The 24,302-nt window shown below is 36.2% G+C and overlaps 3 protein-coding genes across 10 annotated transcripts in view; 2 read left to right on the top strand and 1 right to left on the bottom strand.

The window, feature by feature from the left end:
* LOC149690772 (uncharacterized) overlaps positions 1 to 5,213 on the top strand; it is a 42,591-nt gene extending 37,378 nt beyond the window's left edge. For 4 of the 5 annotated variants that reach the window (XM_089870563.1, XM_089870564.1, XM_089870560.1 and 1 more), the window contains 8 exons: positions 1,199 to 1,451; positions 2,229 to 2,323; positions 2,391 to 2,492; positions 2,552 to 2,874; positions 2,981 to 3,100; positions 3,215 to 3,312; positions 3,395 to 3,564; positions 3,641 to 5,213. In XM_089870563.1, coding sequence (XP_089726689.1) covers positions 1,199 to 1,451; positions 2,229 to 2,323; positions 2,391 to 2,492; positions 2,552 to 2,874; positions 2,981 to 3,100; positions 3,215 to 3,312; positions 3,395 to 3,564; positions 3,641 to 4,494 — 2,015 coding nt within the window. In that variant the 3' untranslated portion in view covers positions 4,495 to 5,213. The remainder of the gene's footprint in view (positions 1 to 1,198; positions 1,452 to 2,228; positions 2,324 to 2,390; positions 2,493 to 2,551; positions 2,875 to 2,980; positions 3,101 to 3,214; positions 3,313 to 3,394; positions 3,565 to 3,640) is intronic. The other variant, XM_089870561.1, reaches the window with a different exon arrangement.
* A 571-nt stretch (positions 5,214 to 5,784) lies between these two features.
* On the bottom strand, positions 5,785 to 7,950 carry LOC149690771 (ELMO domain-containing protein 2). Its single transcript, XM_089870729.1, has 6 exons — positions 7,691 to 7,950; positions 7,428 to 7,660; positions 7,198 to 7,366; positions 7,007 to 7,136; positions 6,614 to 6,950; positions 5,785 to 6,550 (listed from the first exon to the last, which is right to left on the bottom strand). The coding sequence occupies exons 2-6, from the start codon at positions 7,588 to 7,590 to the stop codon at positions 6,390 to 6,392; spliced, it is 960 nt and encodes a 319-aa protein (XP_089726855.1). The 5' UTR covers positions 7,591 to 7,660; positions 7,691 to 7,950; the 3' UTR covers positions 5,785 to 6,389.
* A 298-nt stretch (positions 7,951 to 8,248) lies between these two features.
* Positions 8,249 to 24,299, top strand: Tmem131 (Transmembrane protein 131). 4 transcript variants are annotated; one of them, XM_089870559.1, is made up of 32 exons: positions 8,250 to 8,521; positions 11,790 to 11,857; positions 13,747 to 13,775; positions 13,879 to 13,962; positions 14,063 to 14,186; positions 14,724 to 14,837; positions 15,129 to 15,251; positions 15,324 to 15,552; positions 15,627 to 15,745; positions 15,820 to 15,928; positions 15,996 to 16,101; positions 16,157 to 16,487; positions 16,871 to 16,975; positions 17,049 to 17,168; positions 17,241 to 17,345; positions 17,419 to 17,499; positions 17,569 to 17,794; positions 17,864 to 17,981; positions 18,045 to 18,180; positions 18,258 to 18,452; positions 18,517 to 18,829; positions 18,904 to 19,099; positions 19,168 to 20,194; positions 20,260 to 20,582; positions 20,651 to 20,799; positions 20,947 to 21,039; positions 21,186 to 21,443; positions 21,509 to 21,877; positions 21,944 to 22,051; positions 22,115 to 22,275; positions 22,346 to 22,525; positions 22,628 to 24,299. In XM_089870559.1, the coding sequence occupies exons 1-32, from the start codon at positions 8,395 to 8,397 to the stop codon at positions 22,901 to 22,903; spliced, it is 6,102 nt and encodes a 2,033-aa protein (XP_089726685.1). In that variant the 5' UTR covers positions 8,250 to 8,394; the 3' UTR covers positions 22,904 to 24,299. The 4 variants fall into 4 exon arrangements, with proteins under 4 accessions (XP_089726684.1, XP_089726685.1, XP_089726682.1 ...); XM_089870558.1 differs by having other exon boundaries at positions 8,249 to 8,521; positions 17,569 to 17,981; positions 18,913 to 19,099; XM_089870556.1 differs by having other exon boundaries at positions 17,569 to 17,981; positions 21,509 to 21,871.
* The last annotated feature ends 3 nt before the right edge of the window (positions 24,300 to 24,302 follow it).

Genomic DNA, 24,302 nt, shown 5'->3' with positions numbered 1-24,302 from the left:
TGGTGGTGCTCTGGTTTTTAATGTCAACCATGTGACTAGGGTAAGCAGAACCAGAGACGTCTTCCCTATAGGTTTAAATAAACTAAACATAATCTTCGGGAACGTCAGCTGGGCTGTTTTTACGCGTTACCATCTGGTAAAGTTACTTACCCTTGCTGGTGGGATATGGAAGGATGAATATACATAGACATTTCTCGGAAGCACCGTGTTGTGTCCCCCATATCTGGTTAGGCCTCAACTTCGGTGTCTCCGTTTCAGGTTTAATAAGCAGTTGGTACACCAGTCTTATACAATAATGTTGGCAATGGTTGCCTAGTAATTCTTAGACTGGGATGAACTTTACGGTTGCGTAATTCGTTTTCTTAATCGACACCGTATATCATCAACAACTATCTTTGTCCTTGAGTGTACTTAACTATATGTACGCCAAAACTTCCTAGTGACGAGTTAACTTGTCCTAACACGCGGTGTTTTATACAGAGTATAAGTGAAAATTGCTGGGGTGTTATACCAACTTAAGTTTTTATTGACAAAACTAGTAGGCAGGATGGTGTTTATTAGTACGGAATGATAGGTTGTTTTCTTGCAAGCTTAAAATACGTTAAAAATTCACTTTATTTCGTTTAATATTTGATACAAACCAAGATTGAATTGAATTTATTTGGTTTGACTTTGTTTTTGGGTCTTATGTAAGAGAAGGGGCCACGGTTCAGTTGGTTTGGGGTTGTATTATGAATTATTTCGGTTTGTGAACAAGCCATATAAGATTATATACCCCATTACTACATGGTTACTTCATTATTCATACAGATTTTCAAAGGGAAGAACACCTTAAATACTTATAACTTTAACGAAAAAATTATTATTCGCCACATTCCATGAAATTCGTGAATTTGTTCGAAGTAAATTATCATACGTATCCATGATGAGGCCCCTTGTTTAATTAACAGAACTTAATTAGCCGTTCTTATACCGCAAATCGAGCGCTTAGAGAACCCCATTTTGGTTCAATTCCATACTTCTAGAAAGGTGTTTTGAAATTCAGGAATTCAGATTCGAAGTCAATCAAGTGTAAAAATACTTTTTCCTCTTTAAATTTTTTATGACGCTAGTTATAAAAATTTCCTGGTACCGCATTAATGGTCAAAATAGGTGGTCTTATCTTTTCTGTATTTTTTTCTCTTCTCTTTTAATTTAGATGTTAATCAAAATCGAAGCCGGGGTAACGCCACAGTCGCGTCGTCGGTTGGAACCGTATCTAGCAGTACGCGTATACGATCGGCCCAAGTGACTGCCAATAAAGTCGAGGAACTCTCCAAGGAGGTCCAAAGATTGGGCGCTCTATGCGAAGCCAGAACCAAGGAATTGAACATGGTCAAAATGCAAACCAAACACACGGCTCTGGGTTTCGACGCTTTTGGAGTTCTAGTTAAATACCTCGTTGGAGAAGTAATTTGCGTTGAATTTCTTTTTATGTTTCATTGCGATACGTCTTGCATTCCCAATCTTAAAAGTTGCACGCTGATCCGATATCCCAACCAAGTAGCTTTTAAATTTGACCAGATTGGTTTTAATAGATTACGACTTTTAACTTGATCGTCCTATATTTCATAAGTAAACATAATCCTTCCTCAAAGCATTCACTCAATCTTTTGATTCTGTCAGCGAATTTTCACTAATCTCCTCTGGAAGATCTTTTTTTCTGGACCATTGCCACCGACCCCACTCTTTTTTCTCTTCTTGTATATCTTTGTTTACTTTTTTCTTCCTTGTTTTTGCGCGCTTATGTATTTCTATAAAATGCTTGCGTGAGGTTTTTACGGGTTTCCAATTACGCATGGGAGCTTTACTCGCTAAAAAGGACAGAGACGGGGGTGCGTACAACCATCCAATCAGCAACACGCTAGTTTCCATAATTATTTTTAGAATTTTTTCTTCTTTCCACCTGTCTCTGTTAAGCAATAGTGCCTTAACTACTTTAGCTTTAAAATAAGGGATAGACGTCTTTGTTACTGTACATAGTCTTTGAGCGTCTTGCTTAGCTGACCCAAAATGACCCGAGTTTAATGGGTTGGCATCGTAAAACAAGATTATCAAGCCGCAATGCGCCTTTTGCGTATGTTTGTTTTTCACACGGCTTTATTAAATCACCTTATAATGCCATAAGCGTCACACTAACACCACTCCGCTTTCTAACACGATTATTGTACTTCTCTCAACCCCCTGGTCTCCTTTTCTCAGTTGGACGCCTTCTCGCATCCCGATCTGGTCGCGGACATACAAAAAACGAAAGAAGAACTTATAACGCTAGAATCCGTCCTAAGTAAGATATAATAAATATAATTCTACCACGCCGCGAAAGAATGTTGAAATAAACGTTTAAATCGCAGAACAATACGAAGCGGATGTTGAACAAATGAAAACTACTCATTCTGACAAACTTAACTCTTTAACGGAGGAATTGAAACGATCCGAAGCCGAAATTTTGTCTCGTAAGTGTTTTTGTCGTTTTATAGCGATGAGAACGATGGTGAACTTTTGAACTCTACAGTGAACAATAAACTAAACGACGCTGACGCTATTCGAGCGAAAGAAGTTCACGATACTGTCGAAAATTACGAATTTAAAGCGAAAGAAATTCAGCAGATGCATCTGCATTCGGTTGAGAATTTGAAAATTAGTCATCAAAGGGAGATTGAAGGATTAGAACTTCAACTGAAGGAAAAATTAGAGGAAGCGTTGAAAAGGCACGAAGCCGAAAAAGATGATCTTAAGGCTCAAATTGAGGTACAAAAGAAAAAGTTCTTGTCCATGGAACAAACGGCCAAAGCTTTTGAAGAAACCCTTAACAAGGACACTGACGCTAAAATTCAAGTATGTCCTTGTCCTTATGCATATAGTTTTGAATTCATACTCTACCTAAAATAGAATAGGGGTATTATAATCTCCGGGGTTTTTTTTTTGGGGTTTTTTTTTACAGTGGATTTCTGCCAAGAATCAAGAACTTCAGCAAGAAGTTGACAGTCTCAAGAGCGTCTTAGACATGAAACAACAAGAAATACACGCATTGAGAGCTGAAAATATGAAGATGAAGAAAGGGGTAAGATCTATTTTAAATTCTTCCACTTTAGTTTTTCTTTTAAATGACATTCTTTAGGCCTGACCTTAACACGGTGGTTTTTTTGGGGGTTTTTTCTTTTCTTTTTCGTTATAGCTTGAAGAATTGCCGCTGGAACGGCATCGCGTCATGAAACTTCAAGCTCGTAATGAAGAGCTTCAAGCCCTTGTTCGAGATAAAGTCAAATCTGAAAAGTAATTATAATTATTCTGACGTTAATTGTTGAATTTAATGTTAATACGAGCGAGTTTTTTCTTTCTTTAATTTAATTTGAAGGAAATTAAGTTGCGAGCATAGACGACTTAAAGAATATCTCGAGCAAGAAGAGAAATTCAAACAGCAGCTAACGATGGAAAACGAAGAGCTTCAGTGGAAGATAAAACATAGTTTCGACGGCAGCAGCTTTCTTAATGCTACTGTTGATGGAAATGTTATATCTTTAATCGGTAAGTTAATTATATTATATTTATTTTTGCGCGCGTATTTCGGTAGCTGATGGCGGGAAAATTATGTGTTCGATAGCGTCGACTCCCGAAGTAGCTGAGAAATTTAAAAATTTGCGCGCCATGTCTTTCAACCCTCTATCACCCTTTCGCGAGAGCTACGAAAAAAGCAGCCCCATGCAAACTTCGATAGCCTGTCTGGAAGATGCCAAAAAAACCTTTCGAAACAGTAAACCCAAGCCCCGTCGACCTTCCAAATCATGTTCAGCCTCCCCGCGAAAATCTCCTTCTCGACACCATTTGGCGTCGGCCTTCGTGGCCAGTACTCCCGGAACGCCCTCGGCCCATTGTTGCCACAAGGTTCTAGATCTCAGTAAATTGGATGATCGCGGAGAATTAGACGAGACCTTGGACATGAGCGGAACATCGTCAAGGTCGCTGGAAAGTCCTCAGGAAAGTTTAACCGAGCTTCATTTTAAAGCTTGTTTGCACATTGACGCCATGGAAGAAATGGCTCAAATGACCAATACGGGTTTAGACCCGGGAGCCACCAGAGCTCTCCTGCAATCTCCCGATGGTATGTCTTCCGATAGCGGAGGGCCGGGTGGTTGTAGCTCATTAGCCTCTTCTTCGGTGGCCGAGGATGGCATGTCGGCTAGCGTTAGCTCTGTCGAACCCGACGATAAAGATTTGTTAGCCATGACGGCCGAATCGAGTTTCTACAGCGTTTGTTCGCCACGAAACGAAGCCCGAGATTCGCCCTTTAACCCCAACGCGGCCAACGGAGTTAACGGAGCCATCTCTCCCGAACCCGTCGAAAGTCTTAATAGCGTCACGACAACTTCGACTTGCACTAACAGTAAAAACTCTAACGCTACGAGTTACGAACCTTGCTTTTGCGACGATTTTGATATCAACTCCGAACCGGAGTGAAGAAATCATCGACAAATTAAACAAAATCCGATACAGAATATTAAAGAAAAATTTTCCGAACATCAACAAGATTATTGTTTAAAAAAAAAGCTAAAAATTATTAGGTTGTGTTTAAATACCGGAAAGGGAAACTTATATTTAACAAAAAAAAGGTAAGATCCTCCTGTTGATAAAAGAACTGCGAAAAGAAATAAACAAAATATTTATTGCTGTTAAGTATAAAGAAACAAATAACGAAAAAAACAAACGCTGTGATTTATTTCTCAAAACTAGTCTCTTCTTCAGAGTTGATGGAAACGTAAAACAAAAAAATATATAAAAACCGCGCAATTTTTCCAAAATATGAGTTGACGCCAAGCCGAAACTATTTTAGGGACCATTTTTATTGGCAGACGATTTTTTTTTTCTTTGTACCGCGACCGATGTTCTACCGATGTTTTTACTTTTTTTTTGCGTGGATTTTTTTTTTCTTAAATATATTAATTGAAGATTCTCCCTCAAAAATCTCTTAACCCTTTACCCTCCTTTCGAGCGAAAAAAAAAAAAATGTGTAATGCCCAAAATATTTAGTTAATAGTAATGATTTTACTTTAACGACGTGTTTCATTTTTTGGTTTTTCTGACGGTATATTATCGCAGATTTGTACAGATCATTCCTTGACGAAAATATGTATATTGTGTTTAGTTAAAACAAATTAAAAAATTTAACTGGAATTAAATTTGATTTTTTGTCAAAGTGTAGGTGAAAGAAAGACATAACCTAAGCCTTGCCGGATGTCCTTCCAATTTTCCAAAGAACCCCGTCCTAGTCCTAACCCTTTGCCAGATATCCAAAGAACCCCGTCCTAGTCCTAACCCTTTGCCAGATATCCAAAGAACCCCGTCCTAGTCCTAACCCTTTGCCAGATATCCAAAGAACCCCGTCCTAGTCCTAACCCTTTGCCAGATATCCAAAGAACCCCGTCCTAGTCCTAACCCTTTGCCAGATATCCAAAGAACCCCGGTCCTAGACCTAACCCTTTGCCAGATCTCTAAAGAACCCCGGTCCGAGACCTAACCCTTTACCAGATATCCAAAGAACCCCGTCCTAGTCCTAACCCTTTGCCAGATATCCAAATAACCCCGTCCGAGTCCTAACCCTTTGCCAGATATCCAAATAACCCCGTCCTAGTCCTAACCCTTTGCCAGATATCCAAAGAACCCCTTATTAAGCCTTGCCAGGTATCCAAGGAACCTGGAACCCCCTCCTAAGCCTTGCCAGGTATCCAAACAACAAACTACCAACTAATATAAAAGGTTTTATTACAGCTTTATTTAAAATTTAAATACATTTAACTACAATGCCAAATGTTTAATGATCCAATGGAATGTACAAGCCGTTTTTTATTTTTCTCATATAAAACAGTACACCAAGATGCCAGCCAGCCAGCCAGCCACCCAGAAGGTATCAGGCCATAACTTTTGAACCCAAATTTAATTTGGAAGAAAAACAAAAAATATTTTTAATCAAAAACAATTTATGAATTTAACAATGATAATTAATACAGCCTGACTAGGGGGGGGGGGAGGTAGGTATCCACCAAATTTTATAGGGCCCATAAACATGTGTGATAATGTGAGTATATATATTTTATTTATATATCAAAGTGAACATGAATGTGTATTTTTTAAGTACAATCTTAACATGGCAGGGGAACTTTAAAACGTTACAAACTGAAATGTTTTTCAAAAAAAAATAATATATCACAGAATTTTTAAATATATATAAGCTCACAACACGTGAAAGGTTTCGTTACTTTGATTCTAAATCTGTGCTTTGCTTTTTTTTTTTTTAGGGATTTGTGTATATTTTTAACGTGTTTTTCTAACATTTCAATTAGAATTGGTGATAAACATCAAAGTGTTTCAACTGCAACATTCATTTTCAATGCTGTTTTATGTTTTCCTAATTCTTTTTTCAAATTCTCTTCAAATTTATCACGGATTCTGTTAAATTCCATGATGTCACGGGGTTTTTCTGATACCCACAGTTTATCAAACTCATAGAAAATGAAACCTAAAAAGAATGTAAAGGTTTTAGACCAAATTACTGGGGTTTTATTGGGGTTTTTTTTCTTACAATATAGTTGGTGAAAATCTTCAAGGCCTGGTGGACCATTAACAGAATTGTAAAAATGAGATTTCAAAACATCAGCATTCAAAAGATGGTAAGTCATGCTTGTTAGGTTTATTCCAACAATTGCAAAGGAATATCCGTATGTTGGATGTTGGGAATGTGTCAGAACGTGTAGGGCAACTTTATTGTAGTTTGTAGCGAAATAAAGCAAGTTATCCAAACCCAAGACACCCATTCCACGGAAATCTGTTTTAGGATCATCCCCTTGAAAGCCAATTTTGCCCCATTGCTTTGAAATTCGATTTTTTAGTTCCTCACTTGGCATTAATAAATCCCAAAGCTAAGAAAAGTATTTAAGTGACTTTGTGTTACAAGCTTTATTATAGTTTGTTATACCCTTAGTAGCTTATTCTCGTGGTCTGGATTATCAGATGAGAAAGACACTTTCCTAACTTCTTCCACGTCAAATTTCAATTGGTTGTAACCAAATGACTGTGAAAGGCATTTTTTCAATGAATGAGATAAACTGAAATATTGAAAACCTTTACTAAATGAGCAATAACAGTGAAATAAAATGGTTCAATTACAGTTTATGAACTTTAAGGTTAATGTATTTAACTTCAATTATGGTTCTAAATGCGTATTCAACAGCATTAACTTGAATTTCCCCAGTAAACCTTCCAGTATTTGTTAGGTTGTTTAATTTCATCATAGCATCTTTCAAATCTCTCACTCTCGTATTTTTTAAAGAGTTTTCTATGCAATTTATATCGCGTAATTACGTATTTCATTTAGTTTTATCATTAAATTAATTTACCAAGGGCTAATGTGCGTTTTGCTCCTTTTGGTTCCCCATAACATATTCTCTGAATTTCACACAGCTTTGTGGTACGTCTTAAAAAACCTTTTATTACTGGTCTAAGATACCAGTATATGTAAGACCATATTGATTCCATAAACGGGAACATTACGAACGTCATTTCTATCTTAGTACAGCTGTTTATATGTTTTAAATTCCTAATCTAATCTTGAAATATGATGCTTTAGAACATCTAATCTTGAAATATGATGCTTTAGAACGATTATGCTAGATTTTGACAGTACCCTTAAGCCTTGGAAAAATTAGGTCCCCATCTTCGTTGGGCTTCTTTTGATAAACTACGGACACAGTGACGTCCAAATATCGATTATAAATGTGTCCTTTTATCAAATGGTATTTCTTTTAGAGCTATTATATATTTTGAACTATTATAAATCGAAAAAATTAATATATATATTGAAAATTGCACTATTTATGCAGTCTAGACGGCGGCCATTTTTATCAAAACAGAAGCGGGCTGATAATAAACTAAAGAGTAGAATGAAGATTAGGCTTAGGACTGTTGGACTTTATTTTTCATCAATTATAAGTATTTTAATAAATGTTATGAACAAATTTTAGGTTTAAACTTAAAAAAATTTATTATCATCTCTCAATTGAAGGAATAGTCATCAAAAGTTGTAGCAAAATGTATTTTGAAGCCAAAAATCCAAACAACGCAGTTTTTGGCGCGGGAAAAAGGCGCGAAAAGTGTCCAGGAAGTAACACCGCGTTGCGGCAAAGATTGGAGTTTACGCGTACTGAGACTGCTGAGAATCGTAGGCCGCTTTGTTTGTTGTTGTCTCGAGCGCGGTTCGGTATCGGGTGAGAGAGGACTCGCGATTTAATCACGCAATCAAGGGTTAACGTTGAAGTGATGCTGAATCGCTAAGGATTTCTAATTAGATAAAGTTTATTAGCCATTATGGCACGTAGCATATGCTGTAAAAACGCCAGTATGAAGACATACAAAGTGTTAAGGTTCCTTCTCTTCTGCAGTATTTTGGACGCTGTCTACAAGCTTGTTCAGGCGGTTGACGGGCATTCTCAAGGTAAGCCTAATATGGCCCTTTCCATTCCCGCGTAACTCTCGCGCGCGAAGCCGTCCCCGACGTCAAGCCCACGCTTGAATGGGAATTTAGATCACCCCATTCTAGGCCTAATATCATCGAAACCTTTCGGACCAAGGCCCGATTGCCTAACGGTACATTAAAAATCAAAACGTATCAGAAGCCAATGACCCCCCTCGCGATTAAACTGTTAATATACACCGCGTTTTGCAGCTTTAAACTCTTGTTGGAATTAGTAACTGAAACAAAATCAATAGTGAAATTCCCCAAGCAAAATTTACCCAGACAGACTTGACCTCACTAGAGGCACTAGGTATGAATGATTCCGCATAGGTAGTAAACCCGTGCTGTTGTAAAGCTTAAGGTCACGGGGTACCTTTGAAGTTAGAATGGCAAATCGAAACGAGATTGTACCTAATTATCTGTAAAAGTTACACACCCTTACTCTTAAGACGAGTTAAGATATAAGCCCATACACAGGTATCTATGATAGACTACTTCAGTTCTTACACGCAGGTGGCATGTACTTCAGTGATAACGAGGCTAATCAAATAGGCCTAATTGTGTAAGATTATAATTACGTGTGGCAGTTAAACCAAGGAATAGAATCATTCACTCATATTTTACTACAATTATTAGTAAAATAATATTTGACAGTACAACAGTGAGGCAATACTCCATGTTGACAAGATTATCTCTTAGATTACTAGAGTTAAAAAGCCAATGAGGATATTTGCATAGATAAATTCTTCGTAGTTCGAAGGCTATCAATCAATGTAATTTATAAAATCCCTAGATTGTTATAATTAACTCGGGGCAAGTACCTTTCAATGTAGGAAATATGACATTGACCTCTAAGAAAAAAAAAAGTGTGAACTCCTGGTGTGTTTAGACTAAAAACGTCAGTAGCACCATTGAAAGCGTTATAGAGATATTTCTTAAGTGCCCTAAAAAGTCTATTTATACAACACTATCACGGGCAGACAGAACCACTTTTGAATTTGTTAAGCCTTTGTTATGCATTTCTTGATTTTGTTTCACTTATGTTCCGGTTTCCTTGAGGCAAACTAGAGCAGATGACATTCGTGTCATGCCAACAGATCAGAACATGCCCGAGTAAAATAGTTAAAGTAAATGAACTCGAAGTTATCAAATGCTTTGCATTTTATTAGACTAATTTAGGTCATGAATCCTTGGAAATTGTAGGCAGTGGAATAATTCTAGTCCTAGCTGTCATATATTTCTAGGCACATAAAAAAGCACCTGTTCCGAATGACCTTCGGAATTGGCGCAATTTTTAGGTCAAATAGATTCGATAGTGTTTTAAAACAAGTACCCGAGTCCCTAGTCAACAAACGGCTAAAAGCTAATTTGCATTTACAGTGCGTCAATTCGCAATTTGCGTAGTTTTAAAAGTTAAAGGGGCGTTTAGATTTAAAGGTGTTGAAAATCTTTTTGTTGTAAAGCGTACATTTGAGTGCAATGCAAATGACCCTCGCTACAAGATCAATAAAAGATTTATCTTGATTATAATGATAGCAAGACGCTCTATGCTATTCTAGAAAGTCCCCCCCCCCCCGGCTTGGTAGATTAACGATTTCAGAAAGGTAGCTGCGTGTCAGAGTGTCTTACTGACTGTAGACTAGACCTTGTGACTTGTAAATAAATAAATAGCCTGGAATTTACTCTTTCTATAGAGAGAGAAAGAAATGGTTTCAATTTATTTAAATCCATTGGTTTAAGCCTTTGCTTTACTTCCAAGCGCTGCTACCACCTGCATGTGTCACGGAGGGTGCTAATGGGTCTAAATTATAAGGGATTTTGTTAGGGGGGAATGAAACATCACGGAAGTCTTGGGAATTTGTTAATGGGACTATTTTCAAGGCAAATTTTGATAATTTAACCGAAGTTTCAAGGAAATTGTGGGAATTTTTTGTTAATATTATTAAAATATGAAGGGGATTTGTCAGGGAAACTACAACAATATGAAATGGAAGTCAGTATTATCCACAGAAAATCAGTCTAGTCAGATAAAACGGTTAAATTCGACAAAAGCCTGAAATTTCAAGGGTTTGAATGTCAACACTCGCATTTATCGTCATTCATGGCTTCTTTTGTATTCTCAAAATCTCCGTGGGGGATAAAAAGAAGGAAGTAAAGAATAAACCTCAAATAGGCCTAAACCCAAGTCATGAAATTTTCTGAATAGAACTCATGTGGTGATGGGTTGGACCAACTGTCAAATATAAATTCGGACAAAGAGTCCCCCGTCCTACCAATCTATTGGTTTAGAGCTCTTAAGGTGACAGGTCAGGCCTACTTTTGGGGGAGCGGTTGAAGTTATCTTTACTTTGAAACGGGTCTTAGCGTAATTCCCATGTGGAAATAGAGTTATACCTATGATCTGTTTTATTACTATTATTATTATTATTATTATTGAAGTTGGGGAATATCTATCTGCAAAAGTTATCAAAACACGTTTCAAAACAATTTAATAATGATTACCTAATACGAAATTGAAATTGACTTCGTATCGATCTGCAATATAATAATCTGGAAGGATAATAACAAACTCAAATTGCCAATTTCATGAAATTTACTTAATTACGAAAGGAAGGCCACTCCCAAATTGCCTCTCGTTAATCGATATAATAATTAAAATATTAATTATATTTAAATCATGCCTCGCCCCTTTTTAATTATTTACCAGGAAAATAAGCAATAACAATTACCCTTACCTTCTTAGTTCGCCCTAAATTTTAATGAACGTTTCATAATTTTAATATTTAGTTGTTGACAAAATAATTTAATTAACGAATATTTAAGATGAGAATTATCAATTAAATTAATTAAAACATTATAGTTAATTGGTCTTTTTAAAAATTAATTTATTTATTTCTGTTAAAAAAATGAGGGAAATAATTTTCCCAAATGAGTCGTTAAACAAATTAACGAATATATAAGATAAGATTATCGTTTAAATTGAACATTATAGTTAATTGATCTTTTTTAAAAATTAATTTATTTCTGTTAAAAAGAATCAGGGAAATATTTTTCCCAAATTAGTCGTTAAAATAATTAACGAATATTAAAAGATGAGATTATCGTTTAAATTAAATATTATAGTTAACTGATCTATTTATTAATTTCTGTTAAAAAAATCAGGGAAATAATTTTCCCAAATGACCTCCCTTTATTTATTTATTTATTAGCAATTTAATTAAACTAATTTTTCTTTATTAAATTGCAGGTTTTATTCAAACAGAACGGGAAATGAGGTATTTGGTCGATGGCATTTCTTTAGAAATGCAGAATCACGTAAGTTTCTATCCCATTTTTTTGTGTTTGTTTTTTTTCGTGGCACTCTTTGCAATGTTTAGTTTTTTAAGATATCGCGGGCGCTCGCGTGGTAGTGGCCCATCGCCAAAATGTTTCTCTAACTTCATCTATTAATAATTTTTGGGGATAAGACACTCTTGAATTCGTAATCTACAGATAATCACCCGGTTATTCTTATTGCCCGGTTTAACGAGGCAAAGTGGTTACGTTTAATTAGTAACGCGAAATTAACTATATACTCTTTAATCTCTAATTATCAACTGTCAAATTAAAACAAAAAACGCGCGGGAATTAATATTTTTGGCGAGAAATAACAAATAAATCCGGGAATATAATCATGTTAATTTTTTTCTAAGGGAATTTCTGCTATTAAAAATGTTTTATTTTGGGGAATTTTGAAACAACAAAAATGTTTGGCACAATTTCAGTTATAAATATACTAATTTAAAGTTACCAACTATTTTTTTTTTGGTTGAAATATTTGCTGCGAAGTGTATTTTGTTTCAGTGTCTTTCAGCGTAGGACCATTTTTTATTTTATTTTAGAGGTTTTTTTGGCAATAACATTTATCAGTTGTTGATGTTAAAATTTTAGCTGATATTTTTGATTGATTTATTGATAGGACAGTAATGTTATTGAAAAAGAAACGTCGCTCGTATATCGGTTACAACACACTATAATCTTTTATCTTTTATTGATATATTTTTATATGAATTTAAAAACCAAGTATTTTTCTTAATCTTCAAACGAAAACGTATTTAAAATTTAATTTTAATTATTTGGGGGGGGGGGTGTCACGGCGTGCGCCGGTTCCTACAAAAGTCATCTAAATTTAGTGACAATTATGTTGCAACATAAATAATTCCTTATATTCTCTTATTAACAACTTATCAAATGAAGTACTTAATAATAAACTAATAGGAAAGTTTTTTATTAATTGGCTCTTACTACGTCGAAAATGAAATTGTTCTGATAGATTCTTGAACATTTATCAAAGCGTACGCTACCTGACTTGTAAATGTTCTCTCCCCTAACTTAATTAACCCCATTTTTCGTCTATATATACCCCATGACCATTTTTGCATATATAGACTATAACTTCTTTCTTATACGCGTATGAGAAGTTAAATACGAAATCAATATAACTGTACAACTATATATATATATATATTTGAAGAACGCTATGGTTAGTTAAAGTCAAAGTTAGGTGCAGACCTAGGCCTACTTGTTGCGTGGGAAAATGAAAAACAAAAAAGTAAAACACCAAAAAACAAAATAAAGTATATTGTATATTGTAGCTTTGTGTTGTGCAAGTTTCACCCTAAGTTTGTGTTTTTATGGATTTTTTAAGACCTTAAGGTTTTTAATCGTCGACACCGCCCTAGTCATTGTTTTTCCTTATATTTCTTCTATATATATATGTTCTGACCATGGTCAGTGTAAAACAGTACTCAAACACTACTTATATACATATATACGCGTATATCTGGTACTGTTTACCGTATTGTCAAGGCTTTTTCTCAAATGTAACAACTCCATGTGAAAAAATCAATGAATTGTGTGTACGACTTTCGTTGGTCCACGTGGAACGGTTAAATTCGTTTTAAAAGGGTTGGGAATTGCCTTGAATGACGTCATCATTCGTTGCGAGCGCCTTTATAATATTGCTTCAAACACGCATCATTCGCTTATAGTTTATACCTATGCCTAATTGACCGTTGAAAAATTAATTTTGGACTACCTTCTTTGGAACTGGGTCAAATTAGATTTAAATTCTTTTTTTTTTTTGACCAATTTTAGGCCTATTTTTTAGGTCAATATTACGTTAATTACGTCTTAAATTACATTACGGTTTAATTTAATTACAGCCCCTTACATCAGACAGTCCATCTGTCAGGTGAGAATATTAGTAACTGACTTCATCTGATATATTGATTGATCAATCAATCAATTTATAGCTAAAATATTGTTTTATACGTTTATCCCAAAAATAAATATAGTTTTACTGAGCTAGAGGACGAAAGTTTACATACGTTTGAAAGCCCCATAATCTTCGAACCTCCAGCGTTAGATTTTGGAGTTCAGTGAGTTTTAATAGCTTTTAGAAGAGAAATTTTAACGCGTAATATATACATAGGTTACCTATCTAAATATTTATGTTTACTCTTTGACAAAATTTTAAAGCCCATTGGGAATGCCCCAAATGGAGCGTGTTGTGGTTCAAAATCCGAGCGCGGATACTAACCTGCGTTTACTAAGTATTTCGGGAAGTACCTTGCACTTTCATTGCTCCTTCTTTCAGGAAAAGGTACTGGTATTGACCTTACCCATTTTGAATGGGTCCCTCTTGGTATCAACCCGTCTCTATTTATTTCCAAAACTTCGTATCTCCTTGCCAAATCCCCTAAAATTGACCCCAGGCGTGTGTAAGACTTAAGTGGGCGGGCCAATCTGTTTAACCCCTCCCATTTTAGTCCTACACATCGTACCACGAGCAAGTATCCATTCCCTTGAAGATACGTAGTTACGGAATGGATTTTGGACAGGTCAAGGGATAGTAAAACACTCAAATGTGTGAGATAAGCTAAATTAAATCAGTTTCTTCTGATTTACTATTGAAAATTTTATATTAAACAATCAATAATATCGTAATTAAGTACAAGCTCATTGGAATTTTATGTGAAATTAAACTTTATTTCGTAATAACAAATTAATGACTTGAAGCGTTTTAATATCTCTATATCCAAAGGGATTCCGTTGTAGTTGTATATTTATCGGAGAGAATTTCAAGAATGTTTAATATAATTCGGTGTCTTTTGAAATGTCATTTTGTGCGCGTGTAAAGGTTATTCCTCCTGGAGGTAATACATCGTTCGATGTTGTCTTCTTAGCCAGACAAGAGGGGCACATAGAAAATACATTATTTATTCATACATCTCTGGGCTCATTTAAATACCAGGTAAGGGCCCACTAAAATACCACCAATACACTCACCGACAATCACGCACCGATAATCCTTAATCCAAATCAAATCCCGAGGAGAGAGTAAGTCTCTCTTCTCTGCCAAATCTCTAAATTATATTGATTTTCCTGACGCAAGTTAATTCACCTTTCCTCTCTAACCCATCAATATTTCAGAGGCTAACAACCTCTTTCATTATTAAAGAAATAAAGTTATTGACAACCCCTGTGTGTTTGATATTCGATACGTCCCTAATTAAACAGTGTATAAATTTATTATTATCTTCAGGTACTAGCTATCGGTGTTACCAATCCTTACAGGATACAACCGTTTTTGGGAGTACGTATGCCGCTTAATAGCAGCTACGCTCCTTTTATACATATGCACAATCCTCATAGTGCAACGTTACAAGTAAGATACGATTGAGTTAGCTTGCTCGACGAACACATTGTTCTAAAAATCGTCTTGCTGCTTCCCAATAAGGTCACGGAGATGTATACGAGTGGGGGTGATCTACATTTAGAATTGCCAAGTGGCGATAGCGAATCTCCGAAACAACTTTGGGAAATACCTCCGTACGAAACGAGGATTGTTATGAGAGCAAATTTCGTGGCTAGAATCGAAAGAAATCATACGGCGTACATTCGTATTAAAACTAATAGTAGTTTAAAAGAGTATCTAGTTGTACCAATTGAAGTTGAAGTTTCATCCGGTAAAATTATTACGAAATGCTTTTCGTTCTAATACTTGGGAAAACTTACGTTCTTTCCTTCCTGGGGGTTTTAGTACCTGGTATATATTCCCCAATATCCCTGATAGATTTTGGTGTTTTACGAAGCCACGATGAACCTAAGACCATTCCCATTAGTCTGTATAATTCCGGTCAGAAGCACATTAACATTGTGGTAAGATTTCAAACGGTAGTACCTGTCCTTTAGTTCGTGAAACATCAAAAGTTCGACGTCTGTTTTATTTTCAGAACGTTATTGTAGCGCCAGTGAATGACGCGGTCGACGTTAAGTTTCTACCGATAAAAATCCCACCTGATACGCTGCGTAGCAAGGAAGTGGCTAATATAACGTTTTACCGTACGTTTTCTACGAAACTTAAATGAAGGATTAAGAATTAAACTTGTAGGATTAATTATTTAAACAGCTTCAAAAGTTTTGCATCAAAAGCAATGCTCTGGGAAAATTGTTATAAAGGCAAAAAATAATCAGTTTAAACTAACGATTCCCTACCAAGTGACGTTTTTGCAAGGGTATGTTTAAATTTTAGTTAATTTTAAGTATTTCTAATTAATTTGGTTGTTGCAGGTCTTTAGGATTTAATCAGAACAGTACTCGATTCTACACTGGTCAAGAATCGAGGCGCAATATGACGCATGTTCGCCAGTTTAACGTTACAAACCATTTTAACGTCACCATTGTCATTCACGACGCGTCGCTCCCTTCAGATGCGCAGTCGCATTTTGCTGTTAATTTCACTTTGCCGTTGTATTTGAGCCCCGGTGCTTCGGCTTCTTTAGGTTGGATCGTTTTCACACCGCCAGAAACTAGTTTACCGTTAACCACTCATCTGACGTTGCGTACCAATGTTTCCTTCTTCGATATTCCCCTCGTTTGTTTCAGTGGCAAACTTCAACTGGTAATTGTCATCAGAGGGGCTGATCAGCGGTTACGTAGGATTTGCGCGATGGTCAGGCGGGTTGCACCTTGATTACGCGAAAGTTAGGCGGATTTCGCGATGATACGCGTGTTACACCTTGATTACGCGGATTACACAACTTAATTACGCGAAATGATAAGCTTACACACCTTGATTACGCGATTTGATAAGCCTACACACCTTGATTACGCGATGATAGGCGGATTACATCTTGATTACGTGAAATGATAAGTTCACGCGTGGTACAAAGAATTGATATTGAGCTTCCTTTACACCAATTACGCACGGATAGTGATCAGCCCCTCGTCGTTTTCATGGTTTGAAGTTCGGAATGATTGAACGCTCTTCTCTGTTGTGTTTAGTTTATTCCGCAAGGCAGAAATCAGAGTTATTTGGATTTTGGAACCATGAGTGTTGATGAGAAAAGAACGCTCATTTTTGCTGTGATCAATGAAAATCCTGTTGATGTATGCTCCTTTTATACATTGATAGTTTTCAGTCGTCTTTATATATATAAAAATACGTCATATATTATGCTAGATTAATTTGAAACACTGGGGTTCGAATTTAACTAAGTCCTACGTTGAATTGGTCGGAATTGATAAGGGAAATCTTTCAACGTTAGCGAGGAGGCGAAAGTTTTCCGATCTTTCTAAAGGCGTAAGAATAATATTAAAGTGTCAAGTCCGACTAATCATTCATCGCCTCTAAATGAGTTTCGTTTTTAATTAGTTAACTCTTAAACCTCATTATTATGCAATATTTCGTGTCGGAGTTACGGCTCCTGCCGATGAAGGAGTTTATTTCGGTGAAACCTTCATAGAAACTCTTTACGAAGTAATTAACATCGTGGCTTTAATTACCGAGCACCCGAATTTCAACGATGTTTTTCTTTTTAACATCGTTATAGATTATAAAGTTGCCATTTTCATTGCGTACTGCCAAAGGAAGTTTAATAACGGATGATTTGTTCTTTGATAATGCCTTTCCCGTACGTTCGCGATGATAATAAGCCTATATCGTGTTCTACTCTTCGGTTGAACGTTTATGGTTATTTTAGGGCAAGATCTCGTCTCAACCTCTTTACATTCGAAGTACTTTTTCCCATCCAATGACTGTAACTTCGGTCACACCCATTCCAGAGGATGTTAGGTTTCTTTTCGAACCTTCTAAAGTATCGTCCGTATTACAACCCGATACTAAAAGTATGGTGGGTAAAGTATTCTTCGATCTACGGAGAGAGTGTAAAAATAAATGCTATAGTGGACTTCCAACCACGTCTCAAAGTACGTTCGGTGTTGGTTTTTGTTCGTATGTTTGTCAGACTCGTATTTATTCGGGTTTTGTAATGATAGTGGGGCATCAATGGCTTCTTGGTATGAATTTACCAACTGATATTGGTGAAACTGACGGAGAATTATATAGAAATTTGAGAGAACGATGGCAGAATACCGTTAGTTCTGGGGAGAAAAAGTAATGCGGGTTTTGGTTGAGTTTTTACGAAGATATTGAGATTTTTTTATCTTCGTTTTTCAGCATGAACATAACGTTCCAACTTGATACATCCGAAGTTCATGGTTTTTATTTAAAAGCGCACGCTACTTTACAGTGGCCTCGATTGTCTAGTAAATGTCATTTGAGGTTTCCAATTACTCAAGTTGGCAATTTAACGGTATTTGACTTAAAAATTGAGAATTGCGGTGAAGTTTTTCTTTTGGGGGGTAATTTGAAGTGAATACTTAAATCTAGGTGAAAGATTTTGCGTTGGAAAATCCTTCGAGTTTACCGGTATTGGTGCAAGTTGTACCTTTATCTTTATATCCTAGTCCTCAGGCGGCTGTTAGCGCCCTTTCTCATAAGTTAGGGGGTGAAAGCGCCGCTCTAAAACATACGGATGAGTTGGACGCTGATGTATTTACTTTGCAAGATCTCGAAGAACATAATGTACGTTTTGTCAACGTCGTCAAAATTGGTTTTGCCTTAACTTCCCTTCGTTTACATTTCATAGCCAAGAAGTGATAATCCAATTCCAGCCTATAGAAAAAGCTTAGAAGAATATTTTAACGTTCAAACGAATAAGCAATCGATAGCTATGCTTTTAACACCCGGGATGAGGGTCAGGGTTCGAGTTGGTTTCGCGCCTCGAGACGATATCTTTAGAACGTCCTTAATACTCATCAGGAATAATTTGACCGTTTTGGACGCGTTAGTGGTACAAGGCCAAGGGGGGAGAGGGCAAATACGTTTTGGCAATAAAGATCCCGGTTCCGAAGCGACTCTTATGTTCGAATTGACCGAGAAGCATTTAAAAGATTGCGAAAGTAAGTTGGTGGCGCGAAAATGGTCTTCGAGCGCTTTAAGGATTCCCTGGGAGTAAATAATGTAATAATTATAGATTCTAAAGGTAGTAGATTTCTGCAGCCAAATTTCACAGTACGAAGAGCATTTACCGCCCGAAATACGGGCGAGTTACCGGTTTACGTACGCGGCTTCGACGTAAGTGGCTCTCCGTGCCAAGGTTATGGGTTTCGAATTCTAAACTGCCAAGGTTTTGAACTTAAACCAAATTCCAGTAGAAGAGTCGATATAGCGTAAGACATTGAAAACTTTCAAATTTCAGGGTTAATTTTTGTACTTAATTATCGCGTATTGTAATTAGATATACACCCGATTTTACTTTATCGCGAGTGGAGCGCACTTTAAACTTACACACTAGTCTGGGAAGTTTCGTGATTCAATACGTCTTGGTAGCGACGCTACCTCGACATCTCTTAGCCAAATGTTCGCAGGCCATACCGAGACCATCTTGGGAACCTCTGCTATACTATTCCATCGTTAGTTTAATCATTTTGCTACTGTTATGCGAGTTAGCCGCCGCTTACTTCGAAGGCGATCGAATTCTTAAAACTTCGTATTATCCCATCATTACGACGAGTTTAACCACTCAAGATGGTTGCAATAACCCACCGGAAAAGGGCCAAAACTTTGATTTGAAGGCCATCTCCAGATCTGATTATAAAAGAGGAAACGATCGTAAAAAGAGCGACTCTTACAGTCAGGTCAATGGTGATGGACATTGGACGGGAATTCGCAATAAAGATGACAATCAAGAGAATACCAATGGAAAGTTAACTCATAGGAAAGCCAGAAACAGATCGTTGTCCGAAGTATCGTTAAATAGTTCCCTGGGAGGCGAAAAGGATAAAGATGAAAATAAAACTACGAAGGAATTAGTTACGACGCCTGCTAGTAATAATAGTAATTCATCTCGAAATAAGAAATCGTTGGGCGAAAAGCTTAAGAACGCTTTCTCCTTCTTGAGTAATTTGGTACCTAGCATCAGTTTGCAATTTTCATCAAACAACGCGGCTACTCAAACTAATAAAGATAGTAACAACTCGCGAGAGACGGGGAATAGTAACGATAAATTAAACGAGAACTTGAAAAGCGAAAACAAAGTTTTGAGTAGCAGAGAAAAATGCGCCGCTTTCGTTTCTGCCCATCCTAGTAGTGTCAAATCGTCTAAAAAATCCGGTGGTGGAGGAAGGCATTCCCAAGAAAGACACTTCGAACAACGATCTCAACGAAGTAAAAAAGTAAATGCCGAAGTTTTAAAGCAATATGACGAAGAAACCTCATCCACCACGACAGAATCTTCCAACCCCGAGTCGGAATTCAGTGAAAAAGTTAGTAGTTAGCCAATCTTTTATCGGCGACTTGGTTCTCAAAAATTTCTTCGTCACTATCTCAGGATCCTAATAGATTACCAGATATTTGTATCTCCGCACAATCTAAGCACAATCGACCAAAATCTAAAGGGAATGAAACCGACGGAATCAGCAACCGAAGTAGCAGAAGCGATAGTTATAATAGTATTACGTCAGTCAGTCCCAAGAACGTCAATAAAGATAATCATACATCCATGACGCATTCGCCCACCAATCTTAGTAACAATGGTGGTGCCAGCATTCCAAATGACGAGGGAGAATTCGAACTTAGTACTAAAAGCAAAGCTCATAAAAAAATTAAGGTTGATCCGTCGAAGGTTTTTGGAGGTGATATTCTTAGGCCAAGGTAAGAAGCCGCCATTGAGATTGAGATACTCTCAATGGTTCAGATTTTGCAAAACAAGTATTTCTTAGCACCCTGGAGTTGCCTTACAAACCCAAACCGGTTGTAAAGAGCTCAAAATCGGAACACAAACTTTCAGTCAATGCTTCTTCTAAAGTGTCCTCGTCATCTTCGTCCTCCAGTTCTTCAGCCAGTAGTAGTGGGAAAAAGAAATCTAAAGGTACCTTAAACCTTACCCCATCCTTTCGGAACAGTTGCCTTGTATTTTTTTCTTTCAAAATAAGCGCACAACGCCGTTATTTTTTCCGGGAATCACGTTGTTTTGTTTTGTTCATTTTGCATGGTTTTTTGTATACTTAAATTTCAGGGTCCCATCATCACAGCGACATCCGTTCAAACGATCTATGGAAGGATACTTCATCTTCCCTTTGGGACAACCCAACCCCCTTTCGAAGTCCTGGTAAGATAGGAAATAGTTTTTCCCCCAAGTTAACAGATAAAGATGGAAGGTCCCTTTAAATTTTTGCACACAACCCCCTCGGGTCTTCAAGAACGATTACTTCAGGGTTGGGTTGATGGTACAATAACGTAACTGTCATCTTGTAGATGAAACTTTGACGCAAATCTCTCAACAAACGGAAAACTTTGCCTTGAAATTGGGTGGTCGAACTCCTTCACCAAAAACATCCCAACCTCGAAAAACATCCTTGGAAGGTGGTGGTGCTAGTGGTGGTGGAAATGTCAGTTATTCGGCCGTAGTCAGCGGAGAAAATTTCAAAAGTTTCATTCCGAGTTCTCAGGGCGCTTCTGGTTGTTCCAAAGTGATAGGAAGTGATAAAATGGCTGCTGAAAATCAGGCCATTGGTAAGAAAAAGGAATATCAACCCAAGGTCAAGGAATTCTTGCTGAGTCATTATGTATTCCGAAAGGTACGAGACCTCAGTCAATTGGACTCGAAGGGTCGGCACCCAGACAAATGAATTCTAGAAGTCACTCCATGTTGAACTCCGGTGTTTGGAAGGCTCCCGATTTATCTATGAATGATAATTCATCCCACATGTTTGTTGATATGAACCAACACTACAATGGATCAATTGATAACGCCGGTTTACCGTTCTTGGACCCTGATATTGACTTGAACTTAAACTCACCTAGTGGGGGATTAGGCGGAAGTGAACCATTCTCCATTAACGGTATCCGTGGTAACTATTCAACTGTGGGATCAAAGACGCCAATTGGTGGAGACATCAGAGATGGTCGAAACGACGGAGTCTCAGAATTGGGACTCACTGGTAAAAGTATAACTTGGTAACCTAAACATTTTGGGACTTGTTCGCGTTGACCCGTTTATTGATTTGAATTAGATCTGTTTCCGAATGCGTGGAACGAACATTCTGTCAGTATGATGCAAATGTTTCAAGCCGAACAAAGAGCCAGGATTGAGGATTATAAAAAGCAACAAGCAATTAATGGCAAGGGTTTTAAATTAATCAACTTGTTTACGTAACTTTTCTTATCATTTCCTTTCGAAATAGAATGGTCTGGATTTGATGTTTCAACTCTGCAGTCTAATCTTTGGGATTTGAATTACATGCCACAAACAGATACTTGGCATCACATGGACGGACATTTAGGAGGAGGAGGAGGAGGAGGTCTCAATCAAGGAATGGTTGAACACGAATCTGAACCTAAAATTGTAATTAAAATAAATAATATAATTCTTTAATTATGTCATAATTATCCATAAAATTAAATGTTTTAAACAGATGCAAGGTAATTCCGGTGATTGTCACATGTGGAGCAATCCCACTGATAGTTTATGGAGTCCCGCTACGTCAGTTTGGCCTAATTTTGGTAATCAAGGAATGGATAAATCAAATGATCCTTTGGATTTGCTCAAAGCAGTTACGCCGCCTACATCTCGTATGAATGAGCAATTTAGAACGGTCAGTTTCATCTTAGTCCATTGATGGGTAATGTCTTTACCTTGTAACATTTTCCGTTAACTTCTTTTGGCGTTTTTTGTTTTTGGTTTTATTCCTTTAAAGAGTCATAATGAAATGGGACCACAGGAATCAACGAATTACAATCCTTACTCGTCACTAAGCAGCATTTGGGCCAATCAGAATAATCTACAAGATGATCCGAATGAAGGTGGAGCTCGAGGTGGAACTTCGTCAGCTTGGAATTATTGCCTCTATTCATCTCAACATCCCGCTGCCGCCACTTCTCAACTTTCTTCAACCAATTCTAATAATTCGGCACCACAACAACCCCTCAAAAAACCCAAAGCACCTGAAATGCCCAAATCAACCAAAGATTAAGATTAATTTTTTTTTTAAAAGAAATTAAGAAATTATTAATATCAATTATTTTTAACTTATTTCTTTCTAAAGAAGAAAAAAAAGGAAAAAGAAGTCGCGAGTGATTAATTAATTAATTAATTAATTGGCCTTTTCCTTTAGAATGCAATGAAGATTAAAACAATTAACAAATAACAACTAATTATTGAACGACGCTTTAATGAGAGGTAATTAATTATTTATACCCCTTTATTATTATTATTATTATTTTTTTAGTTTTTAAATCACCAGGTTCAAAGTTTAAAGGTTAAACTTTGAAAAAAAAAAAGCGCCGGTAGTTTTTTATTTTGACAGTTTTATGATTGAAATACTCATAAGTACGCGGACGTTTTAGTTTATTTCCTTAATTATATTTAATTTACTAAATTAGTTATCATGTTAACTATATTATAAAGGAAAGGCCAAATATATTAATTAATTAATTAATTAATTAATTTAATTAATCGTGATTTCTTTTTTAATTTCATTTTTTCTCGCACCCTTTTCAATCACGTTAAAGGACGAGTGGTTTAAAAAAAAAAAGAATACTTTTTTTAACCACTTAAATCCTTTTAAAGTCTTAAAAAAAAACAACAAAATTAATTAATTAATGGTAGTAGCTTTGTAAATTTTCTTTGGTACAAATTTGTTTTTTTTTTTTTTGAAAAAAAAACAAATATAGAAAGTTTAAAAAAAAAAACAATAAATATATATTATCTTTAGATATTAATATTTAAAAGTTAATGTAAACATTTAAGGTTTGGCTTTAGCAATATTATAAATTGATTAATAACTTATACGGATGCCAAAAACAAAAAGAAAAACACAAAGTTTAATTTATAATTAATTAATTAATTAATTCATTCATTCATTTCTTTGGGGGCGAATAACTGAACTGAACTAAACTGAAATGCCATCATCATTTTCAACAATTAACGGGGGAAATAAAAATTAAAAAACAACCTTTGAAGATTTACAAAAGCTTTCGATTTCGAATTATCGCAAAATAAAGTAAATCTTTTCTTTTTGCGAAATCGGGTTTTAGATTCGATAAATCGATAATTAATTCCCTTCCCTACAACCTTTTCGTGTAAACAACAAACAAAAAAACAACTACTTAATTAATATCTTTGATTCAACCCCAACCCCCTTCTCTAAAAGTTTAAAAAGAGTTCTCGCTACGCTTGTTGCGAAAAGATGGATCGATGGATCAATGGATGATGATGAAAATTAATATTATCTTTTTTCGTGCTGATGAGGTTTAATCGAAAAGTTATTACCAAAAACAAAAAATATTAATTAAAACAGGCTTGGCAACAAAAAAAAAAAGTACCAGAAAAATAAATGAGCTTTCTCTCAGTGATATTTAAAGATTGAAGAC

The sequence above is a fragment of the Phalangium opilio genome, unplaced genomic scaffold (assembly GCF_054372755.1).
Source record: "Phalangium opilio isolate 3A_F unplaced genomic scaffold, DU_Popi_V2 ptg000031l_1, whole genome shotgun sequence".
Classification (NCBI taxonomy): domain Eukaryota; kingdom Metazoa; phylum Arthropoda; class Arachnida; order Opiliones; family Phalangiidae; genus Phalangium; species Phalangium opilio.
The sequence above is the reverse complement of the archived record's forward strand: the minus strand, read 5'-3'. Positions and strand labels throughout refer to the sequence as shown.

Coding starts and splice junctions, on each gene's coding strand:
- LOC149690771 (XM_089870729.1), bottom strand. CDS start 7,590: ATGACGTTCGTAATGTTCCCGTTTATGGAATCAATATGGTCTTACATA. Junction 7,137..7,197: donor AACCTTAAAGTTCATAAACT/GTAATTGAACCA, acceptor TCAATATTTCAG/TTTATCTCATTCATTGAAAA. Junction 6,551..6,613: donor AGATTTTCACCAACTATATT/GTAAGAAAAAAA, acceptor CATTCTTTTTAG/GTTTCATTTTCTATGAGTTT.
- Tmem131 (XM_089870555.1), top strand. CDS start 8,395: ATGGCACGTAGCATATGCTGTAAAAACGCCAGTATGAAGACATACAAA. Junction 19,100..19,167: donor AGTAGAAGAGTCGATATAGC/GTAAGACATTGA, acceptor TATTGTAATTAG/ATATACACCCGATTTTACTT. Junction 20,583..20,650: donor GGTGATATTCTTAGGCCAAG/GTAAGAAGCCGC, acceptor AGTATTTCTTAG/CACCCTGGAGTTGCCTTACA.